The sequence below is a fragment of the Pteropus medius genome, unplaced genomic scaffold (assembly GCF_902729225.1).
Source record: "Pteropus medius unplaced genomic scaffold, Ma_sr-lr_union100, whole genome shotgun sequence".
NCBI classification, from domain to species: domain Eukaryota; kingdom Metazoa; phylum Chordata; class Mammalia; order Chiroptera; family Pteropodidae; genus Pteropus; species Pteropus medius.
This window is the reverse complement of record NW_024349797.1, coordinates 21,409,760-21,435,399: the sequence shown is the minus strand read 5'-3', so window position 1 is coordinate 21,435,399 and position 25,640 is coordinate 21,409,760. Positions and strand designations below refer to the sequence as shown.

Below are 25,640 nucleotides of genomic sequence, written 5' to 3'. Positions count from 1 at the left end.
CTGCTGGAGAGCGATTCTGAACCCCAAGGAGGAAGAAAGGAAGGAAAGAAGACGAAGGGGCCATCTACTGATCCGCAGCCGTCTTTAAGTCATGGGTCGTGCCTGCCCAACTCCCCTCGGCCTGCCCATGCCTTCTCTATCGCCATGGTGGGTGTCACTCATTCATTCGTTCACTCCCTCCCTCAAAACGCAATGCCAGCACCCACTCTGTAAGGCAGAGAGCACAGGAAGTGCAAGACCCGGTCCCGATCTTAAAGAACGCAGTCCAGGGGGACATGGAGGCAGGTCAGAGGGCTGCACACACATGACAGGCATTAATTAGCTCTGGAGATTAACAGGGAGGGGAATTAATGAAGCTGGCACTTGGTAGCGAGCCACCCAGAAAGGACTGGAGCCATCCATGTGCATCCCCTACTTTCTCCCAGCTCTTCACACTAAACCAGACACCATCGGCTTAAGTCTTAATTCCTTCAACTGAAAAATGAAGGGAAAAATGCCTACAAGTGACTTGTGAAAACCTAGCATACAGTGGATGCTCAGCCAACGGCAGCTGCTTTCGCCGACTTTATTGTCTCACTGAATTGTCCCACACACCTCCTGGGTGTGCCAAGAACAGAGACCGCACCTGCCTGATGCTCCTTAATCAGGCCCACCCTGGCAAGAGCGAACAGGCCAACTGGCCCCAAAGCCAGCGGCCCTAGTCTTGGTGCTGGGACACACCTCCTAACACGGGCACGAGGACTTCCAGCCTCCCTGCTGCACCCTCAGCTTTGAACTTGAGCCCCACACATCTTTACTGAGCTGGAACCTGAGCCTTGCGAGAGTCCAAACATCTGATTTACTTCTTGGGGTCCGCATGAAAGAGCAGAAAGCACACGGGCTCCGGAAGGAAACGGGCCTGGGCTCCATCCAGTCCCAGCTCCACCGCCTGCTTAGCGGGGTGCTCCCGGCTTGTGAGCCCTTGGGTCCCTAACTGCAGGCGAGCATGCCGTCAGCACTGCAGAGGTCTTGTGTATATGATGCCAAGCCCTGAGCTGAGCACACGGCAGGATCTCAGCTAGTGGGAGCTGTCGTCACTACCAAAATTCAGCCTCGAGGGGGCCAGCCACCTTGAGTGCTCGCGAACCCAGATACAGCCCGTGACACAGCCCGTGACAAGGCCCGCACCGGCACAGCCGCCTCCTACTCAAGGCAGGCCCACAGCAGGCCAACGGGAATCAACTTGACGCTCCATTTGGCAGTGCTTCCCCAAGCCCACCATCCATCCCTACTCCTGGAAGCTGCCAGGCAAGCAAAGTGGGATACTGATTGCCACAGCCATCTCGATGGAAGACCGAGGGCCCAGCACTTCCATGTGTGTTTCGACTAGAAGGGCAGGCTTGCCACTCTGATCCTCCTTCATCCCAGCCGGCCTCACTCTGGGCCACGAACGGGCTCCTCCAAGTTGAGTTAATCATCAGTCATTAATGGAACCCTACCTCCACATCAATGTTACATTATCATTTCAAAATGATGCATCTTCATTCTCCGGCTTCAGCGCAGGGAAGGAACCAGGAGTGACCATGTCAGGGACGAGCTCTGGGCATCACTCGGGCTGCCGTCTCGATGCCTGTGCCCAACGGCCCCGGAGGCTGAGCGGCACCAGCCCCATTTCCCAAGAAATGGGGGAGAGGCTGAGGGCCTTCCCTGGGCCCCAGGTAGAGAAGACCACAGCTCAAGGACAAGTCTGCCCCGTGCCCTGCTGGAGCCCCACTGATCCCAGTGACTCCTACGGCTTTTGCCTCCAATTCAGTCTCTCGATGCTTGGCCATACATGCTTTGGCTGGAAAGGCAGCCAAGCCATTCCGGTTCGGCTGAGCCCAAGTCAGCTGTGCTGCCTGACCCGGGGCCGAGTGCGCCCAGGGTGCAGAGGTGAACGAGGAGTGGGTCCTCCATGAACCTGGGCAGAGGACGGGGGCAGAGGACGGGGGTGAGGGAGACCCGTTTTTCTCTGTACGTCCTTTTGCCTTTTTTGAATGTTATACCAAATTCATATATATCTACTCTTCAAAATCAGTTTTTAAACAAAATAGGGAAAAATGGAGACTTCCCACTGAGAGGGCTTACGACCAAATAGGGGAGATAAATTTCAATCTACAAGGTAAAATTTAATTCCCCCGACTACCATTTACTGGGCACTTTTCACGTGGAAGTCCTGAGCTGGGCAAGACAGGTGCACAGATGGAGTGAAAGCTGGCTATCAGCTCCTCAGGGAAGGAAGGACATTCACAACTCAGGGTGCCCTCCCAAGTTCCAGCCCCCGTGGCGCCTTATTTCACCCCACGGCTCTGCTCCGTGGGGGCCAGTGCCTTCTCTGCTTGCTTAGCGACTTCCTCTGGGGTCGCAGGGAGAGAAAACCAATTTGGAGTCGAGAAAGTTCGTTTCAGTGACTGCAGGAAGAGTTGGGGGGGCACCTGAAATCCACCCATTACCTCATCTAAAGTTAGTCTGGAAACCGCAAACACACTCGGCTCAAAAGGGCCTTGGAGGTCACAGTGGCAGCTCCGCGTTCCCAGCGAGGAAACGAAGCCAGAGCTGCCTGCCTTGCTCAGGGTCTCAGCCGGGGAGCAGCCGATCCACGTGAGGACTCTTGGTCCCTGACAGCCAGCTCATCGCTCTTGCCATCCCCCGTGGCCCACCTGTCTCATCTAGCAGTAATAACCTCACGAAGAAATGAGTCACTTGCTTGCCCAGATCATGCCTGTAAAGTCGGGGGTTTTGTTATTTTTATTTTTTTTTTAGGAAAAAGCAATAACAAAGAAAAGAGAAAAAAGCATCTTCAGTAAAAGTTGTCCTTCCTGACGTGATGGATGGAAAGCTTCTGGGCGTGAGATGGAATGGTGTGTGATTACACCAAGGTAATAATGGCTGTCATATGTCAGGAGAGCAGATGTCACTACCTTTTGACAGAGGGCACTTGGGAAGAAGAAGTTACAAATAGAAAGCTTTCCCTTTCCTTTCTGAGGGGTAGGACGATCACTCACCGGGGTTGTCGAGATCTGTTGCAGGCAGCATCTGAGCGATAAAGAGGGGCTCAGAAAACCCCCACACCTTTGCGAGCATTCGTGGGGGCGGCAGTAACAGCGGGGTTCTGAAAGCCTCGCACAGCTACGCGCGAGTACTTTCCAGCACTTACTGTTCCTTCGCCAGCACCTGCTAAAGCCAGTCCCACCCCAGGAACATCCACCAAGGTGAAGGGGCGGAAGCCCCTCCTCGGAGCCTGTGCTGACGGGCGAGGGCCCCATACAGAGAACCAGGTGGGCTGGGTGGGCAAAGCCTGCCGAGGCGGCGAGGGCCCGGGGGGTTCCCGGCGATGAATGAGCCCCTGCTTCTTGTCGTCGCTAGTACTTTTCAGTTCTTCTCTATGAACGTGTTTTTCTATTGGAATCAGAAGCCAAGTCAAAAGTCAAAAAAAGAAATAATTTGAACTTTTTTTTAAGGACAAAACACAGGGAGAAAGAAGTGGTCAGTTCCAGCAGGAGGATGGGGGAGAGCCATCCAGACGAGATGCAACTCGAGGCAGCACGAAAGGGCAAGGACTTGCCTCGCAGGGAAGTGGGGACGTGGCGTCCAGGTCGCCTCGGCCAGCACTATGGGTGGGACAGGGAAGCTTAAGACACTGGGAGGAAGAGAGAGGTTCAAACCCCTGGGCGGGACTGGTCTTGGGCTCCGGAAGCACCCAGAGAAGGTGATAAGCAAGGAAAAGCTTAATTAGGTGGTGCCAGAGGCGGTCCACGCGGGACTGAGGCCACCAGGAGGCTGACAAAAGCAGGGACACGGATACCACTCAGCGGAGCAGAGGCCCCGGCCACTGGGGTGGGGAGAGGCCCCACCCGCCTAGGAAACCGGGAGCAGCCGCCAACGCGCCCAGGAGGCCCAGAGGAAATATTATTGCGAGACAAAAAGTGAATTATGAAATCCGCAAGCAATAATTAGTTTAAATTACTACTTCTACTTGAATAATTAAACACGCTTATTTTCACTCACTGATGTTTTATTCATTACCATACATCTTTCCTGAAAGTTGTTTTTAACAGTGAATATTCTTTTATTTGCAAAGAGCCCACAGAGATTTACTATGCTAATTCCAAACCTTTCTTTTAAAATAAAAACAACAATAACAAAAACACTCCCGATTATAATCCATTAGTGACTGCTGTGTGGGGTCCATAATCAACTTAAGTCATAGCAACTGGTTAGAAATACTGTGGGTAGTTGCAAAGTTATTCACACACCAAAGCCGCCCTCCTTTAAAATTCACTACTGAAAAGGCGATATTTAAATAAGCTTTAAACGATTATGAAAATAAAAAGACCCAAGTGCAGGAAGCCCACTTAGGCGCAGACAGAAGGCGGCGTGCGCTTCTCTTCACGCCCCCCAGCACTGAGAACGTTTCCGCGCTGCCACAAACAATCTTTGGATTTTATAAGTCTTATTTTCACACCCCGAAGCCGGGATACCCGTAAGCACGGTAACAAAGGCTTAAGGTTTTTATTAAGCAAAGTTACCTTTGGGAATAAGCACGCACTTAAACATAATCCATGAACTACCTCCTCCCTGCTGGGCTCTTAGCTGGCGTCGGCTGAAGGGCAGAACTCCAGACCCTGGCTAACGCCGACAAGTCAGCGGGCCACCAAGGAATGGCAAGGAACAGTTCTGCCGCCAGTCTAAACCAGCTCCACGAAGGCCCAGGAGCCCACAGCCTCTGGAGGGACCACAGAGTCACAGGGGAAGAAATGATGAGCATGTGCACGTGCACACATGCGCGTGCACACAATACACACGCACATATGCGTGCGCCTACACACACGCACATATACACACGCACATATGTGCACACACACGCACATATGTGCACACACACGCACATACACACGCGCACACGCACAGCCCTGCTACTCCAGTTCTGGATGGGCAAGTCCTCACAGAACATTTGTTGAGTGAAACTAAGTATCTGAAGATCTGTCCAGGCCCCAACTATGTTTCCCTTTCCCCTAACGTCCTTTAAAAGCCCTCAGTCGACCCTGCCAGGAATTCCCCTAGAGCCCACCCCCCACGTGCAACTGAAGTTTCTCTCGGAGGCTGCAGCACCCTGCAGCCCCGCAGCAGCCTGGTTCCCTGCCATTAACCTAAGTAAATTCAGTTGAGTATGTTTCACACGGTTACAAGCAGTCTCTGGAGCAACAGGCAAGTGCGTTACTCAAATTCTGAAGTTTCCAAATAAAAAATGACCATCTACTAGACAGAATTATGAGCTGCGGCACAGGTCTGGCCTTTGGAAAATGAAGGGACCCCGGAGGCCATGGGCCACGGCCTGGCTGCTTCTAGAACTCAGCATTATCTGCGCCGTCATCGTTGGAGCCATGGAGAGCAGAGCCGCGCTTCTGCCGGGCTGCTGTTTCCGTGGCAACAGCTTTACTGGCCTGTCGCAGGGGAAGAAATGAAAGCAGGGAACTGAAACTGGAGAGGCAGAGAGAAGAAAGGGGAATGGAAGGGAGCAGAGCAGAGAGAAGTCGCGTGCAGACGAGATCTGGGGGAAAGAAGGAGCAAAGCAGAATGAAGAAAAGGAAAAGGCGGGAAGGGAAGGATGAAAGAGAGCAGAGATGAAGGGGAGGGGTGAGAGAGGGAGGGCAGGCGCGCGGAGGAACCTCGCAAGCAGGCGCTCTGGCAGGGAAAATCACCTAGGACGCCCGTCCGCGTCCGCAAAGAATGTTCTAGCTTCGCTCGTTAAACGGAGCACGCGCAACTCAGTTTCTACCTCGAGACACACTCAGTCAAGCAGCAGACAGGAACGCTGTGTCAGGGCGGCAGCGTGGCGAGGGGCTCTGTCTCGAAACCCACCAACGTCGACATTAGCTCAAAGGGGGAGACCTGTCACCTCTGAGCAGCGGCCACGAAGGGGCGGGCAGTGACGCTTGCTGAGAGAGTTCCGAGTCTCATTAACATGCTTATGATTCAACAAGGAAACAGCTCTCGAAAACCAAAAAGTGTCCAGGCTGAGCTCTGCTGTGGGACCCGACATGGGACACCAGCCAGGGCCTGGGGGGAGGAGGGGGTCTCAGAACAGGGAACTCGGCATAAGTGGCCAGGACGAGCTCAGTCCACTCCCTGACCTCCACCCCCACCCCGACCCCCACCCCAAAGAAAAAACAAATCGTGAACAAAAATAGCAAGGGCTCTAAATACAACGTGGATCCCAAAACAGAAAAGGGACATTAGTGGAAAAACGGGTGATACCCAAACAGCCTCCGGCTTAGTTCACGGAGATGCGCTGTGTGGATCTCCCAGTTGGGACGAGCGCGCGGCGTGATGGGAGGTGCTGGCGTGACGGGAAGCTGATGACGGGCGTACGAACTCTCGGGTCACCCCTGCAACTCTTCCGTAAATCTAAAATCATTTTTTCAAGTTAAAAAAAAAAAAAAACCAAGGGCTGTTTAAAAATAAGACTCCTGTTCTTCTAACGATTTATCTTTTTCATAAAAAACCAATGCCCTTGATAGGGTTTAACTACCATAAAGTTTTATTGGAACGCTGGCTGAAGCGTCACGGGGAACCCTGGACCCCCGCAGCGGAAGGGAGTTCTCAAGGGCCAAGCGTGCCGGCAGCGTCCATAAGGAGTGCCGTGGCCCCGCGCCCCACGGAGCAGGCGCTCTGGCCCCCGGATGTGGGACCGCAGGCCTCCCCCGCGCCTGGCCAGTGTCCTGCAGGCGCCTTGCTCCGCTTGCTCCAAGCGTCCAGCAGCCCCTCCGGCAGCCAGCGGGCCCCTCCACACCTCCGGCCCGCGCACAGGCTCTTCCCTCCGCCTGCAATGCTCTTCCTTCTCTCGGCTGCTGAACGATCTCCACCGTCCTCTGAGACCCCCGGCGACTCTCACTGACGCTGCCCCTCCCTGGGGCTGTCCCTCGTGCCCCACAGCGCTCTATCCCCCACCGACCAGAGCAATTACGATGCTGCACTACAAGTATCTGTCTGCCTGTTGTTTCTCCCCCAGAGGCAAGGCGTCTTTCAAGGAAGAGTAAGACACCCTCAGTCACCTCTGTAGCCCACACCCAGGCCCAGCACCCACGTCTCACAACCCATGCTGAGTGAATTAAAGGCTCTGAGTCAAGAATGCAGGCAATTCTTTTAAAAGAGAAAATACCAGTAACAATCTTCCATCTCCTGTTAAAAGGTCAAAACGATTCTATTTGTACGAAGTGAAGGAAGCGGATCCTTTTAGAAGAAACAGACTCTGTTACGGAGCGACAGGTCCGCTTCCGCAGACGACATGAGCGCTGCACAAGTACCCTCTTCCACCGGGAGATGAAAAGCTTTTCAAAGGTCTTCGTTTCCTTGACAACAGTGTTGCTGGAGACAAGCAGGAAAATAATTAAAAAGTATGTTCCCTTCACTTCTAACTCTGTAGTGTTTTTAAGCAATAACAAACAGGTCATGCTCAGTGTGGACAGTGTCAGCACGGACAGCGCAGAGGGCATGCAGGGGCACCCCACCTCCCCGTAACTGGGGCCTCCATGAGGGACTGAGCCATCTGCCCAGGGCGACACCCAGCACGGGTATCACAGCCCAGACAGGTCAGGCTGGCGAGCGCACTTCCAAGAGCCAGGTCCGGGCCAGACACCAGCACACTCACCCTCACAATGCTCCTCCTCTGAGCTGGGCGAGTACTATTGTCACTACTTGGCAGGAAGGGAACTGAGGTGCAGAAAAGTGAGTGAGAGCCAGGCGGTCTGGCCGGGCGGCGGCAGCCCCCTTCGGGGGAGCGCCCCTGAACTCCTCGGCTGACCCCCCTCTCCCTCAGACCCTGCTCTGCCCCCATCTCATCGCAGGGCAACCCAAACCTGGCCCTCCCTGAGCACTGCCATCCTGCTGGCCCAGGTCCCCACGTCCCCATGCCAGGCCGCTCGTGCTGGCTTCGCGCGGGCAGCCAGGACGGGGCTGTGGGAACATAGCGCTGTAACCCAGTCGGCTTGGGACCTGATTTATGTGCCGCCTCCTCCTCTCAGGGTGGCTTTTCATGGTCTGATTTGTCTTACCAGCTTTACCGTATTCGTATCTTTTATTGTAAGCCTCCTCCGATCCTTTCTGGATTTATGATTTATAAATAAATAATAAATAAAAAACGCACAAGCTGCCAGCACCGGCCGAGACCACCACCCGGGCGTGTTCGCGCACACATCCCGCAGGCGGGGACTAACACTGGCTTTGATGTTGCACCGGCTCCGTCTTCTAAGCCGCTTCCACAGCCTGGCCGGCCCACAGGGACGCCGCCTGCACAGACGAGAGGCGGGGGACAGGGGTCCCGACAGGAGGACATGACCACCCCGAGGTTCTCCACACCCCTGGGTCCGAGGAGGCCCACAGCGTAAGGTAGACCGAACAGGTGCTATTCATTCATTCAGATAGAAAGACCAGGCATGATTCACTCATTTCTGTTAGGAGTTTTTTAAGCACCTACTGTGTGTTCCGCTCTCCTTCAGGAACTAGACATATGACAAGGGAAGAAAATATATCGTGGCGCTTATGTGAGAGTTCTTCCCATTTTATAGGTGAACCAAACAAGATTCAAAAAGATGAAGAACCTTGCCCGCACTCACGGGACCACTTCCTGGAGTTCCCAGGCAGGAAGGTGCCACAGAACGGCCCAGCGTGCAGAGGTGGAAAGGGGCGGGTTCGAAGGCCACCTCGGTGCATGGGAGCTCCACGTCCTTCCATCTGTCTCTGGTCCTCAGTCTTCTCTGTAAAATGGGCACGAGGTGGACGAAAGCCTCCATGCGGCGTGCCTGCTGAATGCCCAGAACTCTCCTCGGTTTCCATGGGTTTCTTTAATCCTCAGGAGACCGAGGTGGATGCTACTATTATCCCTACTTTACTGACAGGGAAACCAAGGTCCCAAGAGCTCTGTGCCTTACCCAGAGCCACACAGTTAGGAAGCGCAGGCCAGGGTTGAGCCCCACAGTGACTGCCCTGTGCCCTAGCTATGGGTAAATGACATGTAACACCCGGTGTGGTGCCCGGCCCAGCACACGCACAGGAAGCAGCGGCCAGCCTTGTGCCACAGGCTGTCCAGGCCTAAAGCCCACAACTGGCCCCGCCGCTGTTCAGGCCAGCCCTCGCCGGCCACTCCCTGTAGCCACATGCCCGGCTGCTCACCCCCTCAGCTTCCAAGGCCCATCTCAACCGCCCCCTCCCCTGAAGCCTGTCCTGCCTCTACCCCCACCCCACAGGACTGCCCCACTCCCTCCTGTATTCCTGTCCTCGACACAGGTGGCCTGTGGAGGGCCTGTCACACTGTCACTTTCCAGTTTTGATGCCTATCCCCACATTAGCTTTCTGTCCAGCAAGGGTGTGTCTGGTCCCCTCAGAGCCCAGGGCTTGTACAGAGCCAGCTTTTAGTCGGTGGCTGAACCGACACGTGACCAACCGAAGGACGAAGCGGAGAGACTAGGCCTTCTGATACGAACTCAGGGCCGTCTCTGTCACACCCTCTGTGGCTCCTGGTCACCCTGTGGGCCCCCCGCCGCTCACACCACAGACAGAGAGCCTGAGATGAGGCCCGGGAATTCAGCAGCCACACGGCGGCCATCCAGAAGGCCCGGCTCATGAGCGGGGCTGTCCTGAGTCTACCGCCTCAACCACCAGCAGCCATGTCACGCTGCTGAGCTGGAAAATAGGAAGCCGCATCCTGGAGAGCACGAGCTCCTTGCGAGGCCTGCCGGCGTCCAGGGTGCACGCGGGATTATTTGTCAGCGAATCGAGGGACCTGGAGGCAAATTGGATTGCCAGGCTCCCGTGCTGAAGCACGCGGCTTAGGGGGCGATCACGGAATGAACCCTGGCTCGCAGTCCTTGCTAATACCTCCATTTGTCAGGGCTTTGCAGTTCACAGAGTGCTTTCACAGCCCTAACCTCGTCCGATCCGCACAGCCCTGCGAGGTGATTATTTCACAGATGAGAACGCAGACGCCACAGGAACCAGGAAAGGACGTGCCTACATCATTCTGGGCGCTCACAGCATGCGGGCGCTGTGCTTGGCTCGGGGCGGGGGACAGCAGGGACGCCAAATTTCAGGGCCAAGCTCGGGGCTCTCTCCTGGGCAAGGCACAGCCACCATGGGACCTGGCCACAGCACACAGCATTCCAGAAGGGGCTTTGGAGTCCCTGACTCACGCCTTGTCCACTTCTCAGGCCATTGGCAAGGGGGACTCCCAGCCGCCCTGAACCCTTCCATCCCTGCCTCCTTTTGGGGAACCCGCTCCCCAAGGTGACTAGCTCCGAGTGCTGGCAAAGCTTCCCCGCAGCACACTGGCCTCAGCCCACTGCGGCCTCCGCCACCCACCCTGCCTCCGCTCCAGGAGACGACAGTGCATCTCACGCCTCTTCCCCAGCACAGCTCCTGAGGACGGCCACCCTGCTCCCCAGCCTGTCCCGTTAGTCAGCTACCGGCACCACGGCAAGCCCACAGGGAACCAGAACATTTGAGAACATGTCCGAATGAGAGATAAGAACATGAAAAGAGACCAGGACGAAAACAAACAACTTTTCTAATCAAAGGTTACATGAAAGTGTGTTTTAATTTGTGTTTTTGTGCCTTTCAAAATAACACTCCAAGTAGTTCAGAAAGAGACCACTTCTGTTTATAAAAGCTCTTCATTTTTCCCTCCAGTTGTCCAGGGCTGTGTAAACACACTGTGAGTAGGAGAGAGAAATTGCTGCTTGTGAAACTTTTAATGCTAGCATGTATGCGAATTAGAATTCTACACTCAGCAGGTTAAAAATGTTCTGAAAGCAATTTTGGTGTTAGTCTAAATAATTATAGATCACATTCACTTAGATAAGGGCCTTTGCCCCCTGGGGGCTCCGCGGGAAAATTCCAGGCATGAGAGTTAAGCAAAATAGGTGGTGATGACGCAGGCTTCACAGCGGCAGCGCAAATTGGTACAATCCTTCTGAAAAGCAATCTGACAGGAGATGTATCTGGACCCGCGGAAACGTACAACCCTTTGACCCAGCAGTCCCACTTCTGGGGATCAATCTGAAAGAAATAATCCAACAGAAAAGGGTTTCATGCATCAAGATAACCACTTCAGCACTATCTATAATAGCAAAAATTAGAAGCCACCTAAGTGTCCAAGGATGACTAAGTAAATTACAGATAATCAACTCAATAGAGAGAGCATCATGGAGCCGGCGGAAAGTGACGGCCCTCAGGAGACGCAGAGGCGGCCGGCGGGGCGGTGGCAGGCGAGGCTGGGAGGGAATGTTAAGTGGGGAACGCAGGCTGTGAAAGTGTGTGTGCTCTGAAAAACACAAGCCCGTGTGGACCAGAAATTGATGGGAGGGTGTTAAAAGGATCATCATAATTTTGGTGTATGTTGGAATTGAGAGGTTTTTTTGCTATCATCGTGCAACGCTGTACGATCATCTTCGCAAAGAGCAGAGGGACGGCAGGAAGTGGCGGGGGGGCCGAGGCTTGGACCCTCCAGGATCATGTTTTGGTCACACAGTTTGGAGAGCTAACCAGACGGGAAGAGAGAGTGACAACAGCTGGGGCTGACCCGGTGCACATCCACCAGAGCCGGGATGTGACACCATTTTTACCAATATGCGCACATCCCCCCGAACTGGGATTACAGACGTAAATGAGACCGTGGTTCTCAAAATTTTGGGTCCCCTTTACACTCTCTGAAGCCAGTGAGGCCTCCAAAGACCTGCTGTTTCTGTGGGCTGTTTCTATGCAAATTTAGCATATGACATATTAAAACAAGCATTTAGAATACTTATTAATTTATGCAAAAGTAACGACAATAAATCCATTACATGTTAACATAAATAACATTTCCGGAGAAAAATAAGTATATTTTCCAAGACAAGAAAATTAGTGAGAAGGCATTGTTTACATTTTTGCCATTTTTTAAACGGTTGGCTTAATACAAGACAGCTGGGTTCTCGGAGCCGCTTCTGTATTTAATCTATTGCAGCAGCACACTTCCCATTGCCTCTGGAAAACTCCATGCACGCTCATGATAGAAAGAGAGTGAAAAGAGCAAATCACTTCTAGCTACTATTATGAAAATAATTTTCACCCCCCCCCCGACCTCATGAAAGGGTCTCGAGGACCCCCGGGGGTTTGCAGACCACACTGAAAACCACCGCAATGAATTACAGCATCAGAAACTGCAGCTGTCGTGGGAGGAGGGGGTTAAACTATATGTATGGCTGGAACTCAAACAGATGGAAATGTACCAAGACGGCTACAGTCATTGCCTCCGGGTGGAGATGATGGGCAATTTTTTCCTTAATACCTTCCTGTTTTTCCGTAGTGCATGTACGTTTCCTTTATGGTCAAAACGACATTCCTGTTTTGAGGAAAGGTTTGGGGGCCGTGGTTCACCGGTGCCCTGCGGAGTAAGCTGGATGGGAAGAAGGTCATTTGAAATCATTAGCAGCCAGCGTGGGGGCTACTCCCTCCTATGCCGACCGATGCGTGGCACCGAGCGCACACTCATCACGGCACGCATGCCAGCCCCAGACCACGGAAAGCCTAGCAGAGGTGACGAGAGCTGAAACTGGCTCAGGCTGATCACTGCTAGGTGAAGGTCAAATATAGGTGACTATCTATCAGATCCCAGGATGGGGGATGACATACCATCTCTAATTTATAATTATAAAGGGAAAGGTCCATAGACTTGACCACACAAAAATGTTAGGTTTTCTCGGTAAAAAAATAAAATAATGAAAAACACGGCAACGTGAACGATGAGGGGTCAACATCGTTAGTGTGTAAATTGCCCAGATAAGACTATAGGAGATGAGTGGACAAGAACCGTGACCACGAACGCTTACTTAGTATTAATGAGGTGCCAGGATGAGCTCATTTGGTTCTCAAACAAGATGCCATTAGATTGGCAAATGTTTAAAACGTCGTAATTCTCCCGCAGTCGAGGGTAAGAAGACGTGGTCACATCTGCACATAACTGAAGGCGTGTGACATGAGCTGGAGGCCACGGAGCCACTGAGAACAATGCAGCAGGTCTGTGCCCACGGGAAAAGGTGTGCATGACACGGGAGGGAGGAAACCACCCGGAGGACAGGGCAGAGCGGAGTCTTCCCGCAGCCCGGCGGCCAGGACTGGGGCAGCCAGCCGAGCCCCTGTCCAGGGGCCGAGATTCCCCTCCGAGACGCTGGACGGCTAGAGAAAGCACCCGGAGGTGGCCACGCTCGGGGGTCCTGCACTGAGTACCCGCTTGCTGCCTCATCCCATAAAACAGCTTCACTGTGGACAAGCGCCCACACACACACTCTCACACACACACTCACACACACACTCAGAGCCTCTGCTCAGATCAGCTTTCTAGGTCCTTCCTCCTGCATGGAATGAGCAGCAGCAAATCTCTAACATGAAACAGAGACACCAAAACAAAAAGACAAAAGGAGCCAAAAGACACAGAAACATTTCAGGAAGCACAGGGAAACTTTCAGAGAACGGAGAGAGCTAAGACGAGATTCATAAATATGCAATAAAAAAATAATACTCTGTTAGAGAAAGGAACATTCATAAAATAAGAAACAGTTCTTGGAATGTAAAAATATGATAGAACACTTTTCTGAATATACTTTATACTTCAGTAAAAAAGTTTTAGTATATAACAGCGGAAATACAAAATAAAAAATAAATAAATAAATAAAAAACAGAAAATAAAACAGGTAAAGAGACAGAATACTAGAGAGAAAAGGTGAGAAAATGAAAAGCTCAACCCAGGGGCACCTGGGCCACCTAGCTAATCGGAGTGCCGAGGTCAAAGCTCTCGACGCACAACAGTCCCAGGGGTCAGCCATCTCTCTACAGCCGCTGTTCACCGAGGGTGCCAGACGCCTCTCCTAGCGAGGGAAGACGGGCCTGACGTGGCTCCAGAACCCCCGGCCAAGGTTTCTAAGACTGTCCCGCGTTTCAGCCTGGGTCAGAGTATTCTGGGAGAGGGGTCAGGGTACGCTCCCTGCTATCTCGTCAAGTGAGGACAGGTCAGGGAGCTTGCCGCAGGAAGGCGTGGGGAGGTAGGCTTTCGGGGATCCTGGGCTGTCCCCGCACGCATGGGGTCTGCACCAGCCGCAGCCCCCAGCGTCCATCTGGGAGAGGTACCTGACCAGAAACGGCAGAAGCTGGCAGAGAAGGTTAAGAGGTTGGAACAACTTGGAACAACTTGCCCGCCAATTCTTTTAAGGGGTAAAAACACCACCAGTTTGCAGGAGAAAATAACCACGATGTAATTTTCAAGTGCTGGCTGCAAAACCCAAGTACCTGCCGTCTGATGAAAACCTGGCAGGGAGCACCGCTTGGGAAAGGCTCAGGGAAAGGCTCGCGGTCCTTCTGTCTTTTTTTTTTTTTTTTTGCATTTTTCCAACATTTTATCACTTTCGTGATAAAACAAAGTTAAATCTAAGACGACTCATTTTTTTACAAGGAGGACAGAGCCATCACTGGGCACTAGATGGGAGCCTTTAAGAGTCTTCCATGTCCGAGCTTTAATAGCAGCAAGACATAATTTACTAGACTGTCTCAACTCCTAAGTGTGCCAATTTTGCAATCTACATTTTTCAATTACATTAAAAGCATTTTCCACAATTGCTCTATTCTCCCCTTAATGACAAGGGACAAGACTGGATGAGGCTGGTCCCCCGGGAACAGTCTGCACCTTGACAGGGCACTGTCTGCTCCCTGTCGGCGTCTGGCAAGCACACCGCCCTGCACTGGGCACACTGAACCGACGAAAACAAATTTCTAATGAGCAAAAAACACAGCTTGGGCCCCGCCACACTTTCCTATTCCTCCTTCAACTCAAGGTGTTTTCTGTAAGGTCCGAGCTGGCAAGGCCCTCTGGCAGCAAATGGGAAGTGGGCAACGTCTCAGCCGTCGGCCTCCAGGCGTCACGGCTCTCGTGTTGGGGAGAGGGGTGTCAAAATACCTTCACTCCCCACCAGAAGAAGGTTCCAGCTCAGGACCTCACAGCTCTTCCCAGAGGCTTGGCAGCCCTGCTGTTGGGCAGCCTGAAGCCCTCACTCCCACCGCTGGGGCGGTTCAGATGACCGTGAACTTCCCCGGAAGGAAAACACTCAGAGGGCGGGAAGAGAGAGGGGCAAAGCCAGGGTCCAGGGAACACTTCCTACACAAGGCCCCCGCTCCGCGCGGCCGCCTGACCTCGCTGTGTGCCCTCGGGCACTCTCTGGGCCTCTGGCAAGGGAGGACGGGGCAGACATCTCTGCACACCCGCACACACGCACGCACACACCACCCGCTCTCTCCTCGCCTTCACCTAATTACCCCTGATGCGCTGTGAATCGCTCACTCCCCAAACACCCGCGCCCACCGCCACCACCCGGCCCCCCTCCTCAGCTGTGTGTCTCTGCTTTGCCTCGTGCTTGGAATAAACTGCCCGCCAACTGCATAAGCTCCACGACTCCTCATTCCATACATCAAATCATTTCTCCATCTCATCCTGTAAAATCCGTCAAGAATAACTCTCTCAAAACTGAAATAAGCCCTCGTTCTGGCACCTGGATTCAAAAATTCCTTGCCTTTGAATCTAAGATACATTACTTTCCACAAAACACATCTAAGATCCCCTAATACAATCGCAATATGCTAACAATGAGAAATTAATGAGACCCTGCAACGCATAAAAATGCAAATCCAAATCAGCACGGAAATCACCCCTTCTCCTTATGGCCCTTAAGCGAGCCATGAGGTTTTGAAGCTGAGACAGAGTTTGGGCCCAGTTTGGGCCCAGTTTGGGCGAGGGGACATGCTTTCTCGTCCATCATTCCCAGAGGCAGAAGAGTGAGAGGGTTGTGCAGCTTCTTGCTCAGGGCTGCCATCTTGCCTCTACCAGCTGTGTGACCGTGGGCAAACCCCTTAACCTCTCTGTGCCTCCACGTCCTCATCTGTACAATGAAAATAGGAGCAGCCCTTGCCTCTTAGGTCAGCTGTGAAAACGAGATGGAGTGTTTAAAACTATGCCTAGTGGGTGGTAAGCGCTTGGGGGCAGTTAGCTCTCTACATCCCCTGACCTGGCCTCACAGTCAGAGGCCACAGAGCTGGCAAGTGGCACAGGAAGAGCCCGATTTGGGTCTTCACCCTCCAGAACAAAGTTCTTTCCTTCAGACACACACAGAGAGGGGTCCCGGACGCAGCTGAACCCGGTGCCGCCCTGGCCAGAGGAAGCGGGGTACGGCTCCCTCGCCCCCAGACTCACTCTCCTGGGTCTTTTCAGGAGTGAGATGGCTCTGCCAGCACTGAGGGGGCTCAGACGCAAAACGCTCTGCGAACTAGCCAGGTGCTTTGCGAATTTTCTTCTATGGCCTTTAAACATGATCGGTTTGGAGACATGGACCCCGCCCTCCAATGCGTACCTTCCCAGTATGCAGGTCATGAAAGGGGAGGAGGTAAATGGCTTGGTACACACAACCCAAAACCTTAAAAACTTTTAAAGTATCTATCTCAGAAACATAGCACCGAAACTCTTGAAAACTATGCATCTATAGACAGACTATGAAAAGATTCGCAAAAACAAGTCCTCCGCGTTAAGTGGAGGACTCTGACTTGTCCTTTCTCTAATTGTTTTTTAACTAATCCACGCAGGTGCAGGAGAGTCCGAAACATGTTTCTTCGGTCCCTCCCGTGTGCGGGCACCGGCCTGTCTTCTCATTTCTTCTCAGCAACAATCCCGACAGGTAGTCATTATCCCCATTTTACTAATGAGAAAACTAGGGGATCAGAGAGGCTAAGCGGCTTTCCAAAAGTCATACAGCTACCAAGCAGCAGCCATGCAACAGGACCCCCGGAGTCTCATATAATAACGGCCCTGAAGATTTGCTAGTCTGCTCAGGTTCCACTCACCACACACAAAGCTTTCAGCTACAGCCTGGGTGTCAGTCAAAGCCCATCTTAAACTGTATCAAGGCAGCAAAAAGACAACATTTACATAGTGCCATGCTCACTACAGTACTATTTTATTTTATTTTAATTATTATTTTTTTTTTGTAATACTATTTTAAAAACGAAAGTAGAACATAATAAGAAACAACATAGAAATAGCAAAGTTTGGAATATGATAGACGGTCATAAAAAATATATTTGGGGAAAGTTTTTAATAAGGTAGAAAAATATCCCTTGCAAACAGCACAAAACCCGGGGGCGGGGGTGTCTGACCCAAACTGCCCGTGTGATGCAGTATGAGGCCGGTCTCATAAATACACAGGCCCAGCACGGCCCAGAGCAGCGGAGGGCACAGTGCCCACGAGGAGCCAGCCGGGGCTCTGGACTGGCAACGATCAGTTCCGCCTCCACATTTCGTGCCTCCTGCATCTTTCAAGTTTTTACAATAAGCATCCATTACATTCACAAGCAAAAAGGAAAAAATTGTTAAGTGTTTTTAAGGAAGCTTGTTATTGAAAGAATTCCTAGAGCAAATCATTTTCTAAAACAAACAACACCTAACTCACACATTTTACTGAAAATTCTTCCGTGTTTCAGAACTCCAGGTTCTCACACACAGACAGTGGGTCCTTGGAAGCGAGAGCCATGCCATCTGCCTTTGGGAACCCTTGTGACGCCCGGCAGGGGCTCTGCACCCGGGGCTCACATGAGGGTTAACTGTGTGGTTCAAAGAGGCCACGTCTGTGCCTCTCCCTTCAAAAGGGCTCAAAGTCTGAACGCTACCTTCACATGCAGCAGGTACTCAAACGTGTTGAGCCAGGCGAGGGCTTGGGAGAGTACGTAAAAGGTATCGTGCTGGGATCACAGCTATGAAAAACAGACGCAGGCTGCAGACGGGGGCAGGAAGGGTGGGTCATCGCAAGAAAACACAGAGCATCGGTGCGGAATTATGAGTCATTGTTTTATTTTGCTTAATTTCTCGAGCCGTAAATTTTTCAAAACTAATATAAGCATATTTTACAGCTCACGGAACATTTAGAACATATTAAAATAAGTATCTTTCCACTGTAATGTACCAAATTGAAATTCATGAATTCCAAAGCTGCATTTTCAGGAGAGGAAAGAGCTGGCACTCCACGCCCTTCAGATTAATCAGGTGGACTGTGCTGTTTTTCTCCTGATCAGAAAATAAAAAAATCGTATTTCTGTCATGTTACCTTGAATCAAGGATTCTTCCACATTCTAGAAGCTTAAATAAGCTGCTTATATTAAGTCTTACTCTGCCCCCTAGTGGCAAATAGGATTTATGCACTCAGAAGACAATCCTCCAAAACCGGAAATAAACACACACCCCCCAATTTTTAATCTTTACTGATCATTTAACATGTACAAAACCTTATGCCAGGAGCTACAGAGAATATAAAAATGGGTCGGCACAGTAATCATATCAAGTAGCCTAAAATCTACAAGGTGTAGCAGATACGGTTCCGTGACTATGCAGGTGGAAGGAGAGGCGACCTCACGGCAAAGGAAGGGAGAAAATTCCTCGGGAAAGCAAGAACAGGAGCACACAGGGAGTGCCTACTACGTGCCCTGCTCCCGCGCTAGGTAATTCACATCCAACATCACTTATTTTTCACAAAAACCCAGCAAGGCATGTGTGATTATCGCCACTTTACATACACTGGTTAAGGTTTAGGGAAGTTAAAGAACTTGCCCAAGACCACACAGCCCATCTGCTGATGGCAGAGGGACGATTCTGTGACCCCAGCTCCCAAGCCCTTCCCTCCTTCCTGCTCGGATGGGGGGCAAGAAGGCACTCCGGCCGACTTTGACCAAAAGACGTGGGGAAAGGCACGCGGGGAAGAGACCGCGGAGTCTGGGTGGACGCCCTCACACCCCCCGCTGCTAGCTCACTGCCCACTGCGCCCGCCGTCTGCTCTCCAACCACGACTGGGCTGCAGCAAGCCAGGGCGCCCGCCCCGGCCCTGTCCCCACTCCGGACTCGGCGTCCACGTGCCTCCCAGGCCCCCCACGTCATACCATAACACAAGGCCCTCCAAGACCACCACGCTGCCCACCCTCTCACACAGGGAAGGAAAGGAACACCACCCTGCATGCGGCTGCCAGCTGCCCACCAGGCTACACGTGAACCTTAGGACCCCGCCCAGGCCTGGTCCCCAATCTGTCTTCCTATCCGGGCTCCTCCAGCCCTTGCCCCGCATTCTTCACACTGAAAAGTTGCTCAGAATCAGTTTGCCCCAAACCAATTTGCCGAATAACTCTGCCGCTGAGAACGTAAATGTCTTAAAGCTGAGGAACCCCGGCTGCCTGAGCCCACGGCTTGGCAGAGCCCCACTTTTCAAGACACTGTGGTGAGAAGAGGGTCCGGAGGCGCTGACCCAGCAGCCGCTACTGCAGCCGAGCTCTGCCCCTGTAGCCTCGCCATGACGGACGGACGGACAGTGCAGTGGGCGGGCTCCCTGGAGGCCGCCAGGCGGAGTAGCACACACACCATCTCCTTGGGACCAGCAGGCACAGCAACAGGGCAGCCCCACAGCAGACAGCACGGGGCTAGGGCTCAGTGAATCCCCTGAGCAGGGTAACATCCCACAGCCTGAGTGCCTGAGCGGCCTTCCCAGGCTGGGCCAAGCGCACCCTCTTCTGGTCACAAGGTGTCACAGCTAGTCGGCTGCTCCCGGGTCCCCACTATGAGAGCCTCTCAGCACCCCCAGTGCTCAGAGCTCAGAGCTCAGCATTCTCGTCTACTCCACAAATACTCTCCACACGACTGAAAAACACAACTCCCCAAATCCACAGTTTCACTCAGATGCTCTCTGAAAACTATCATGGGAGTGCCTCTGCTCAGAAAATCTAACCCCGCCAGGCAAAGAGTCCCAAGCAGGGCCCACAGAGCATCTCGCTGACCCCAGGTGCAGGTTGGGGCCCCAGGCCTGCCCTCACCACCAAGAGACGCAACCCCATGGTCAGCAGGCACCCAGCAAGGCACACCTGCCACCCCTGTATCCCTCCCCCATCTCTGCCCACGGCAACCCAGCCTGTCCTTCAACGCCTCCCCGCAAGCCCGCCTGCTCCTGAAGCCCACGCTGTCCACGTCTGCCAGACTCCCCATCCCTCCGGAGCCTAGAGAGGGGCTGCCCACGCGCCTCAGGTGCCCACCTGTAACCACGCTGCCCTCCACGAGACTCCACCTCGTGCCCGGCATCAGACACGTGGCACCCGGGCATTTGTCCCACCTGAGAAGCCCCAGCCATAGGTCTCAAAAGCTTGCTCCATTGAGCAAGAAACAGGCTCTGAGAGGTTCGGTGCCTTGCCCAAGGGCGCAAAGTTGTTTGGGGTGAAGCGGGACCCCGAGCCCAGATCACTCTAACTCCAGCCCACATCTGGGGCCTGCCAGCCTCGGGCCCCACATGGCCCTCCAGAAGCCCTCCAGATGGGCTCCTGACCAAGGGGCAGGCCCCCACATGGCCCTCCAGGGGGCACTGGGGCGGAAAGAGCAGCAAAACCTGTGTGTAGATCGGACTGAAGACAGAACGCGACACTGCCGCCCGTCGCCCTAGCAGTCAGAAAGAACGCAGGCGAGTCGCTTCAGGGCTCACACTGGCCACTTAACAATGACACCCGTCGATTTAACTCATTTCAAAACGTCACTGTATGCGGGCTTCCTTTCTTCATGTCAGAAAATGCCTCCCTAGGGAAAAACCTCAAAACAGAACTTGCAAACATAGTATCCTAGGCGGGTTGGTTCCAGAACCCCGAGGAAAACAGGAGGAAGTGACATGCATTGAGCATCAATGGGGTACCTGGCTCTGTGCCAAGGGCTTTGTAGGTGACTATGCCCTTTACAGATGACATGCCAGACTCAGAGCGGGGGACAGCTCAGCCCAGTTGACCATCTACTCCGCCACGAAGCTGTAATCTGAGCCACGGTGCTCCAACTCCAAAGCCATTTTTTCCCAGGAAGCTTTTCTTCAGCTCACATTTGGTCCCCACTACATATCAGTGCTTTGCAGGTGCTGAGGACAGTGAGGAGGGACACGGAGTACAGCCCGAAGGGGTTGCAGACAGGTTACAGGCAGGTGTGACACTCCTGCTACACTAGACACCTGTGTATTTGGGGTTTACTAACCACAAGCCTGCATTATTTCAGTATAAGTTAAAATAAAAGACAGTGACGAAACGACTTTGTGTAAACTGGAAGTCCCCAACAGGATGCCTGCAGTCCTCCCCGGCCTGGCCCCTGCCTACTTCCCCAGCCTCGGGCCCCTCACTCCCAGGGCCCCTCGAGGCCTCCCACGCTTAAAGCCGAGAATGCCTTTCCATTGCTCCCCGTCCCCGTCCCCGAGTGCACCTTCCCCTTTTCCTGGAAACCTGCACCAGGCCCTCCCAGGCTGCCTGCTGTCCCTCCCACGGGGTTCCTGGAGCACTTGTGTGTCCCACCCTCACGGCCCGGAGCCCAGAGTTGTGAGTGCTTCTCCACTACCACGCCATGCACGCCCGGAAGTCAGGAGCCAGGTCTGTCTACCTCTGCTTCCCCTGCATCCAGCACAGCATCTGGCACGAGCTGGCATCGCTCATCACTCCGTGGGGGTCACAGAGGATGTCCTGGTTCCCGCAGCTCGGCCCCAGGCCTGCTTTCTTTCCCTGACTGCCCTCGCTCAGTGACCTCATCCGCCCTGGACCTCAGTGTCTGGACGTCCTAGGAGCCCCCACAAGGGGTAACGACTAGTGTCCTCTGGTGGCCTGGGCAAGGCAGTGCCAGTGAGTCACAAGGCAGAACGGACCAACAATCCAGGGTGGCCCACTGAGAACCCACTCCCAAATGCAACAATGCATCTTTGGGAAATTACAGAGATTCCCAAAAGAAATGTTCAGCCAGGAACCACCCTCTATGTCACTGACGTAAAGAATAAAACATCCCAGCAGTTTATCCCTAAGGGCATCTGAAGAGAGCCGTGTCACTCAAATCTTACCTTGAAGGTTTTATCCATAGAGGCTGAGAGGAGCATGTGACTCTTCGAAGGGACTGGACACCACTGAATGCAGTTGACGGGGCCCCTGTGGCCTCGCAGGTAAAAGAGCACCTTCCTAGAAATCTCAGTTTCTTTATACTCAGTGTCCAAATATGGCCGAATAAACTCAGACACTCCAGGGGCCACACGGAGAGGGACCGCGGCTCGCCCTACAGGAGGACCCTGTGCCTCCGCATCCTTATTCCCACCTGTTTCTGTGCTTAATGCCTGCCCCTGTCTTAGCCTTTTTGGGGTATAAGGTACAACACAGTCCTCGTGCCTTTTCCTCTGAAGATAGCTGCCGTTTTGACCTGGGGGTTCAGGTTTGGTTTGGGCACAGAAAGGTGGCTCAAGGGAGTCATAAGTTCCCCAGGAGACTTTGACCTGTTTAAAGTGGGCGGCGGCCAGGGGCACATGGCCAGCTGGGGTGTGGCTGGTCCACAGGGAAGGGCGAGGAGGCTCACTTGAGTGGAAGGTGACTTCAGGCTCCGTCCTGGGCCACTGTAGTCTCTGGCTGGGGCAAGATCGTGGGTCACTTCTCCAGAGCCGAACCAGTGGGAGACGCTGGCTGACTGGGTCTTCACAAGCAGCTTGCTTTGTGGGCAGTGTCCCTCCTTCCATCACGTCCAGGACTCCCGACGCGAAATCCTGCCCACGAGGTCTGACCACATCCGAAGTGTCTTTCATCTGGGTGGCTGCATTAAAACTTCCCACAGGTTCCACCTCAGCCTCTGAGTCTGAGTCATCATAAGCCACCAACGAAGCCATTGAAGACACAGTTTCTTGCTATCCTTCTAGAGGAAACTACCTAGAACCAAACGAAGTCAGGTATCAGAAAATATGCGTGGAAGGACATTCACCACCACATGGAGTTAACACAAAATGTGCCACCTAGCAAATCTAAGATGGAAAGACCCATAAGACTAAACACATAAAATACAAGGGCTTTTCTATTCACCAGGCATAATTAGTTAGATGTCATTTTTAAAAATGAAGACTGTGGAATATCTGGGAATAAATTTAACATAAATAAATAAATAAATAGATAGATAAATAAACAAATAAATAAAGTAAATAAATGCATGCATGAATGAATGAAGGAATGAATGAATGAATGAATAGGCGAGCAAGACCTATATGAAGAAAACTAAAGCGTTATTGAAAGCTATAAAAGAAGAACTGACTAAATGCAGACACAATGACTGCACAGGAAGACACAGGACTTTAAAGATGCCTTTCTGAAGGTCAGTTTAGGGAGTAGCTGTTACAAATTTAAATACATGTACTTTTTATTGCAATAACCCCACTTTAAAAACGTGTCCTACACAAACACTAGTGTGTGTTTGCAAATATATATGTATAAAGAGACCCTGTAGCATTGTTTATTAGCCATATACTCATCATCAGGAATGAGGTTAGGTCTGAAACTGAAATGGAAAGACCCAGAACCCACCAACTAGAAAAAGCGTGCCACCCTCCCCCTCGCTCTCTCTCGTGTGCCAGTCCTTAACTTCTATTCGCTTTGCCTAGGACGCTCTTCCCCCAGATAGCCCATCTCGACTATAAGCCAGTTGGACAGACAGACCCACGACACAAGATCGGGGTACCGGAGGCATCAGTCCACCAATTCTGAAGGTATGCTCCAAATCTGCCTGTTTCGCTCCAAAAACAGACTCGCACAGCAGTGAATTTCCCTTTTTTAAAAAATTCTTCCTGAAATTCTCAACCATCCCACATGATAAATTGCTGCCAACTAGTTTCTAGAAAGAAGTAGTAAGCCTGGAGTTCAATTCTGCGCTGTGAAGTACCGTCAAGAGGAAAACAAGGGTGCCAGACGCGTCCCAGCCAGCAGAGGGCGGGGTGCAGCAGCTCTGAAAGCTTAGGTGAGGACCAACTGCTGAGAAGGCCCAGCTTCTCCTCCCGCATTGTGGGATCAGACCAGCGCCAGAAGATTCCCTCGGGGTCACCTGTCAAGCCACTCCAGAGAGCCTGTCTACCACCCACCTCTTCCCCTAGGCAGTGGGTATCATCTCCCTTGGAATCAAGCACCCCATGCCCGCCTTTTCCCCAACGGGCACCATTCACCTGAAGAGCTCCACTGTCGAACAAGCCAGGTCATCCGCCTTCTCCAAAAATTCCACTCCCACCTGCAGCCTAATCCAAACACAAAGCCGTCATCTAAATAATACTAATATAATGTAATGGACTAACTATAAACTAATGGAACTGAGGGCTATGAATGATTTGGCATTTCTGCTCTCTAAATACTCAGCCTGGTCCTGAGGCGCACCCTGATCAGACATCTCACCTGTCTCAACTCTGGTGCACAGCATCCCATTCCTTCCTATCAAAGGTTCCCACCACCAGAGTGCCTGTGCTCTACCATTAGGATGGATTCCCACCCACCCAGTGGTCCACAGTGGTCAATTCCCAGGAGAAGCCAATGGCCAAAATTAAAGACCAGGTCTAGGGCAAAAGATCAGAGAAGTGGGATTGGGGCCCATCGGCCCCATTTCCTAACAAGGCGAGGCGGCAAGGACTAAATGAACAAAGGAGGGTGGACCACAGGGCTCCCGATACTATTTGTTTCATGTAAATTGCATTTACTCATTCAACAAACATTAATGGAGAATGGGCTACTCGGCAAGCCCCACACTAGGCACAGGAACACTACAGCCAGCGACAGTAAACCATGTCCCTCACATGCCTGTGGGGACAGATCATAATCAAGTGAAACAGGGGATGTCAGGTGGTAAGAAATCCCAGTGAGAAAAGTAACAGAGAGGACGGCAGGGTGGTGGTGGGCTTGGGGTTGCAATTTCACATAGGGAGGCCGAGCAGGCCTAAGACAGAAAGTGACATCTGAGTAATGCTCAGAGGGGAGGGGAGGGAGCAGAGGTGGTGAGAAGCACTGAAGCCTGAACCAGTAAATCTAATCATAGAGGATGAGAGAGGAGGCAAGGATGACTCAAGAAAAACAGGCAAAAACCGGAAAATTGGGAGCCATTGGGGCCAATATAAATTTTAGGGGGGAAAGTGCTACCTTTTATGTTTCTAAGGTAAAAAGGGCAAAAAAAGGGAAGTTTTTCACGGAAAGAGGGGGCTGATTAAGTTAAGAGGAAGACGTACAGCTAGAAGGTAAGGTCATAGGAGAAATGAGGCTACGGAAGGGGGGAGTGGCGATGAGTCACTAGCGTGTCAGCTCCACCACGGCAGGACTTTTTGTGTTTTGTTCACTGTTTGATCCCCTGCATCTGGTGCGAGGGGGGCACTAAGGCAGTAAAAGAAAATAGGATATTCTCATTCAACAAACATGTCCTAATTACTCACTCTGTGCCAAGTTTTACGTTGGGTCTGGTGGGGGCAGAGATTAAACACAAAACACGGGTCCTACGCCGGGGGCCACAGACTAAGGAAGGCAACAAACAAGGTACGACCAGAGATAGGGTTTGAAGGATGAACAGGAGTTAGCCAGAGCTGTCAAGAGCGAGAGGTTAGGATGGTCCAGGGCACGGCGCGTTCGGAAGGAACCGGAGACCAAGGACAGGCGAGCGGCGGTGAAAGGCCCGCGCTGAGGGGCGCGGAAGGCTCGGGCCGCTGCGGGTGCCAGCCCACTCCCGCCCCAGGCCCTCCGCTCAC

At 52.5% G+C, this 25,640-nt stretch overlaps 1 protein-coding gene across 4 annotated transcripts in view; it reads right to left on the bottom strand.

Annotated features, from left to right (window-relative positions):
• The window catches only part of WDR25 (WD repeat domain 25), a 121,368-nt gene that overhangs the window by 95,584 nt on the left and 144 nt on the right, over window positions 1-25,640 (bottom strand). For 2 of the 4 annotated variants that reach the window (XM_039884210.1, XM_039884211.1), the window contains exon 2: window positions 21,963-22,809. In XM_039884210.1, coding sequence (XP_039740144.1) covers window positions 21,963-22,769 — 807 coding nt within the window. In that variant the 5' untranslated portion in view covers window positions 22,770-22,809. Of the gene's footprint in view, window positions 1-21,962; window positions 22,810-25,331; window positions 25,635-25,640 lie in introns of those variants that run through there. The other 2 variants (XM_039884212.1, XM_039884213.1) reach the window with 2 other exon arrangements.